The 6,000-nt window shown below is 37.3% G+C and overlaps 1 protein-coding gene and 1 non-coding gene across 2 annotated transcripts; both read left to right on the top strand.

The window, feature by feature from the left end:
* The first annotated feature begins 249 nt into the window (after positions 1 to 249).
* On the top strand, positions 250 to 322 carry TRNAK-CUU (transfer RNA lysine (anticodon CUU)). The gene has a single exon. It is a non-coding gene; the product is annotated as a tRNA-Lys (tRNA).
* Positions 323 to 2,352: 2,030 nt separating this feature from the next.
* LOC110658608 (pentatricopeptide repeat-containing protein At4g14170) lies at positions 2,353 to 5,232 on the top strand. Its single transcript, XM_021816287.2, has one exon. The coding sequence runs from the start codon at positions 2,512 to 2,514 to the stop codon at positions 4,945 to 4,947; it is 2,436 nt and encodes an 811-aa protein (XP_021671979.2). The 5' UTR covers positions 2,353 to 2,511; the 3' UTR covers positions 4,948 to 5,232.
* Positions 5,233 to 6,000: the final 768 nt, after the last annotated feature.

The following is a 6,000-nucleotide window of genomic DNA, read 5'->3' as shown; positions in this document are numbered from 1 at the left end:
CCGATTCATGTGAATAATCACATGAACCATGGCCAACTTGGCCATTGAACATGCCTTGACTCAGAATCTCAAATTTATAAACTGTGTTTAAGTCCTAAACTAAGAACTCCTAATTCTTTTCCCTTGTAGACTTAGAGTTATATATTAGTAGGTAAAGTAAAAGAGTCTAACAACCCCAGGTAAGTAAAATCCACCAAACTCTTTTAAATAAATATTTTCTCAATGCATATATAATTATCAGATGGTAGTGCCCGTCTAGCTCAGTTGGTAGAGCGCAAGGCTCTTAACCTTGTGGTCGTGGGTTCGAGCCCCACGGTGGGCGTGTTTTCCCTTTACCCCAAATTTTTGGGATAAAGGCTTAGTTGAGTTGAGTTGAGTTGTAATGCATCCTTAGGGTTTTTTATACAAATGTTTACTATATGTTCACAAATATGCTTTATAATTTAATTGTGCTATGATGTAATTCATTAGCAACCAATTAGTGCTTATTAGGAAAGGAAAGTAAAGTAAAGTAAAGGTTATGGCATGCATGCATTATGAGCTCACATGTGAAAGAAAAGAAAGGGGATGTCAGGTAAGGTAACTCTATGTAAGATATGAATTTTATGTCCCTAGTATCCATTATGTGTTTATTCAGAGGATGTCCTGATGAGCTCCTTTAATGGGCTCGGCATATTAGAATTATGTTATATTTATGAAATGGCTAGGGGACCACTGATGACATGAATTATCTTAAGGTAAATTGTATGTGTAGCTGTGAACCTCATATAGCTAATACATTGGGTATGTTTGCATTTAAATGTTTTTATGTATGTTTTCCTTCCTTGAGTAAGCTTTTACTCACTAATCCACAAAGCCCCAAGGAAAAGGTTTCGCTATATCCATGTTGATTCTTATTCAAAGGAAATTCAGGTGACCAATAAGTCTATCTTGGGTAAGGTCAGTATCCATGAGTTCTCCAAGAATGGTTGCAATGGTTTTTGCATTGAGGTGGTTGATTTGGTTGGGTAGGAGGCCATGGGCTTGAACGCAGAAAGGAGAGTGTGTAAAAGGTATTTCATCTGAACCCAGAAAGAAGAGTGTGTCAAAGGTACTTCATCGAATGCCAGTCAAGTGGCCATTCTTGAAGGCATAAACATTGATTGTGGGCATTCCAAGGTTGATTTTCCAACACAAAATTTGCGTTGACATCAAAGAGGAATTGGAAAATGCTGCCTTTTTGCAAACTGATCTGGACATTTCATTTAAGGTTCCATGCTTTTGAAAATGTTGCCTTTATGGTATTGACTTTTGTGGAAATAAATTTGCCCTATTAAAAATGGGGGGAGTCTAGATTGAGATGGTTGATGAGTATTTGATACTAGTTGGAGGTTGGTTCTTGGCAGTTAAGATTTTTGGGCTTTGGCTATTAATTTGGTGACATTAATATCCTTGTTTGACATCGTTAAAGGTCACAACAAGTCGTGGGATAGGTGAGGTAGTTAAGAAATAAATAGTAGGAGTAAATCAGAGGTAAATGATGCAGAGGTGTATAATCTATCGATACTAATAAGAGGAAGAACAAGGAGTGGGAAAAAGGAAATTGTAGTAACCAACAACAGATACGCGAGGAAGAAGAGCGTCTTGAATCCTTCACTAAACAGGACAGAACTCCCAAAGTGAAGGGCTAAACCCCATAGAAAAAAAAAAGTAGTTGCAATACCTGATTAAGCTACATCAACACGAACATGTAGATTATATTTGTTATCCGTATGATCTACTATGTTTATTATTTCCTCATACCATGTCACACACCTGAAATGTATGAACTTAATCAGCTCAAAGTGATGAACTCGATCTCTAAGTTGTTACCAAGATACTCTAGCATGCATCCATCCATATAAACACCAGCAGTTAAGGTTGTGTTTGGGACATAAAGAATTAATAATTCAAAATGGGAAAGCTTTGCTAATAATCCAAACATTGACAACTAAATTACCTGATCATAACTAATTAGGCCCCTTTCTCACTTGTTGAATGACGATAATCTTTTAGCCTATCAAAATGGAATAACTTTAGGATTTCGCTTTATGATTTTTTTCTCAAATATATTTCTTTTTATTAGATTTTTTTTAGAAAAATGGTAATAATAAAAAAAAATTAATTATGTATGTTATTTTATGATATTATTGCACTTATTATAGCCTTCGTGCAATTGATATGATGGCGATGATGATAATTTTTTTTTAAAGATACTTGTTTCCTAAATTTTGAAGATATATTTTTTTTCTATTAAATTTTGAAGATACTAATAATGGTGATCTTAGTAATAATATAAATAGTAATTGGGGAAGCTTACCTCATATATATACCTGCAAGCTTATTTTCATATATCAGAAGGAACTATTGCAAGCCAACATCTTTGATGTTCTCTTCCTATGTTGCCATTTTTTGGCATGCAAAACCACCTGCAAGCTTAATTTCATGTCAGAAGGAACTATCGCTAGCCAAAAGCTTTGATGTTCTCTTCCTATGTTACCATTTTCTCACCATGCAAGTAAAGCTCTTCATCATCTAGTTTCTACAATCTCATTCTCATGCAAATCCTATCTGTTTCAACACTTTTCTCTATCCACCTCCACTCACCGCAATCTCCTCGCACTCATCTCTACAGCCAAATCTCTTCGCCATACCAACCAATCCCATGCCTCTGCTCTTCTCAATGGCTTTCTTCCCCGAAGTGTTTCTCTCTGCGCCTCTCTTATTCTCCGCTACGCTACTTTTCTTGACCCTCCAACCTGTTACCGTCTTTTTCAAGGAACTGTTCCTTATGTTCGCTCTGCTTTCCTGTGGAACACTCTCATTCGGGCTCTGTCGATCGCTCGAGTTGATGATAACTTTGAAACCTATAATCGAATGGTTCGAAATGGTGTCAGGCCTGATGATCACACTTTCCCTTTCGTCCTCAAGGCATGTGCCGATAGTTTGAATATTAAGAAGGGTATGGAGATTCATGGGTTTGTGTTCAAACTTGGTTTTGATTTGGATGTCTTTGTGGGTAACACCCTTTTGTTGTTCTATGGTAATTGTGGGAATTTAACGGATGTGAATAGGGTGTTTGATGAAATGCTTGAAAGAGATGTTGTGTCATGGAATACAGTCCTTGGAGTGTTTTCCGTCAATGGGTTTTATGTGGAGGCGCGTGATTTGTTTTGTGAAATGAACCTGACCTCTCGCTTTAGGCCCAACATGGTTAGTGTTGTAAGTGTGTTGCCTGTTTTGGCTGGGCTTGAAGATGAGGTGATGGCTAGGCAAACTCATAGTTTTATTGTGAAGGTTGGGCTGGATTCTCAGGTGACCATAAACAATGCTTTGATTGACGTATATGGGAAATGTGGGCATGTGAAGACTTCGAGAAAAGTTTTTGATCAAATGATGGAGAGGAATGAGGTTTCTTGGAATGCAATCATTACTAGTCTTGCTTATCTGAGGCATAATGAAGATGCACTAGAGATGTTTAGATTGATGATAAATGAAGAGGTAAAACCAAATTCTGTTACTATATCTAGTATGCTACCTATATTGGTTGAATTAGGACTTTTTAAACTAGGTAAGGAAATTCATGGTTTTAGTTTAAGATTTGGTATTGAAACTGATGTTTTCATTGCCAACTCTTTGATTGATATGTATGCAAAATCAGGGCATTCATCCAAAGCATCCAATGTGTTCTACCTAATGCCTGAAAAGAATGTTGTTTCTTGGAATGCCATGGTCGCTAATTTTGCTCAAAACAGGCTTGAATTATTAGCTATAGAATTAGTGAGACAAATGCAAATTGATGGCGAGATTCCAAATTTGGTCACCTTCACAAATGTTCTTCCGGCTTGTGCACGAATGGGATTCCTTCGTCCTGGAAAAGAAGTCCATGCAAGGATAATCCGCATCGGCTGCCATTTTGATTTGTTTGTCTCCAACGCACTTACAGATATGTATGCAAAATGTGGTTACCTAAATCTTGCTCAACGTGTCTTTAACACCTCCCTTAAGGATGAAGTATCTTATAACATTTTAATTATAGGATATTCTGAAACGACTAATTGCTCAGAATCTCTTGGTTTATTCTTAGAAATGGGGCTTATAGGTTTGAAGCATGATGTAGTTTCCTACATGGGTGCAATTGCAGCTTGTGCAAATCTAGCTGCATTGAAGCAAGGAAAAGAGATCCATGGATTAGTTGTAAGAAAGCATTTGCACATGCATATCTTCATTGCTAACACATTTTTGGACTTCTATGTCAAATGTGGGCGAATTGATCTTGCCCATAAGATCTTTGATCGGACTCCAGACAAGGACGCAGCCTCTTGGAATACTATGGTTTTAGGTTATGGAATGCTAGGTGAGTTGAAGATTGCCATCAATCTCTTTGAAGCAATGAAAGAAGATGGAGTTGAATATGATTCAGTATCATACATTGCAGTCTTGTCAGCTTGTAGTCATGGTGGGCTAGTTGAAAAGGGAAAGAAATACTTTGAGAAAATGCTGGCTCAGAATATTAAGCCAACAAACATGCACTATGCTTGTATGGTTGATCTGCTTGGCAGGGCTGGACTATTGGAAGAAGCTGTAAAATTCATTGAAGTCTTGCCTATTGAACCAGACGCCAATATTTGGGGTGCTTTGCTTGGGGCATGCCGAATCTATGGGAATATAGAGTTGGCGTGTTGGGCAGCTGAACATCTGTTTAAGTTAAAGCCGCAACATTGTGGATACTACGCAATTCTTTCAAACATGTATTCAGAAGCAGGAAAATGGGATGAAGCAGACAGGGTAAGGGAATTGATGAAGTTAAGGGGTGCACAGAAGAACCCTGGTTGCAGTTGGGTCCAAATTGACAACCAGGTTCATGCTTTCGTATCAGGAGAAAAAATAACAAAATTCAATTCAGGTTCTTGGCTTGCAGAATCATGATAAAGTTATCAGACATCACGGTTGAGTTTGAAGGCTCATTAGAAAGAGAGCTCGGTCTCCTTAGCATTTTTTTCCCCTTTTTGGGATACAGTGTAAGAGATGAAGCAGGATTCTCTATTGTGAATATCTGTTGTCAATTGTGTATTTTTCATCCATATTTCTCATATGAAATTTCAGGACATGTAGCTCATGTTCCAAGGGATTGTAGATCTCTACTTGTGTTAAGCCCTGGACTATTCATCCATGCAATGCATGTCTGCAACCTAGCCACTGCAAGAAACTCCGGAACAAAGAACTGTAAGAATCAACAGAAGGCATCAAACTTCTCTATTTACTCAAGCTGGAGATGCTACAGCAATTGTAATCAAACATGAAAAGGAAATAAAATTAAATAAAAAAATTTCTAAACAAAAAGTAAAGCATAATGGAGATGGATGATGAAATAAAATGCCAAAATATAACTCTAGATATTAATAAAGAGCTCACCAGGCTTTATGGTGGGTCGGTCAATATATGCTTTTCACTGAAAATTAAATCGGAACGATTAAAAACTTCAAAATAAGTTCGATTCAGTATTGTTCTTATTAATTTACTATGATTTTTTAATTCTGTTCGGGACTTCAAAAACTGTACGTAGCCCTATTATCTACTACCAATAACATAGCAATTCAGCTCGATTTAGAAGGTCTACACTGCAACACAGAATTGATAAGTGCTAGCTACTGGTTCCTGGCCAACGGCATTGATGTGTTTCAGTTTTTCTTAAGGTATCAAAGACGATCAGCTAAAGATGATCATAAAAATTGCACGATTGGGAGAAATAAGCCAAAGAATGAAAAATAGCATGGTCTTAAGTCTGAAAAATTGTCCCATAACTTTCCCTAACCAGTACTTCTGGTGCCATAGTTCAAAATTTTACTACTAATGCTTCAACACATGATACAGAAACAACTGAAGATCAAAATGGGTACAGGAATAAAAAGGTCCACCATCAAATGCTAAACAACAGCCTTGCAAGAAGAGTCACCGTCTAGAGACCTCGTACCCATTTCT

This window comes from Hevea brasiliensis, chromosome 1 (genome assembly GCF_030052815.1).
Source record: "Hevea brasiliensis isolate MT/VB/25A 57/8 chromosome 1, ASM3005281v1, whole genome shotgun sequence".
NCBI classification, from domain to species: Eukaryota; Viridiplantae; Streptophyta; class Magnoliopsida; order Malpighiales; family Euphorbiaceae; genus Hevea; species Hevea brasiliensis.
The sequence above is the reverse complement of the archived record's forward strand: the minus strand, read 5'-3'. Positions and strand labels throughout refer to the sequence as shown.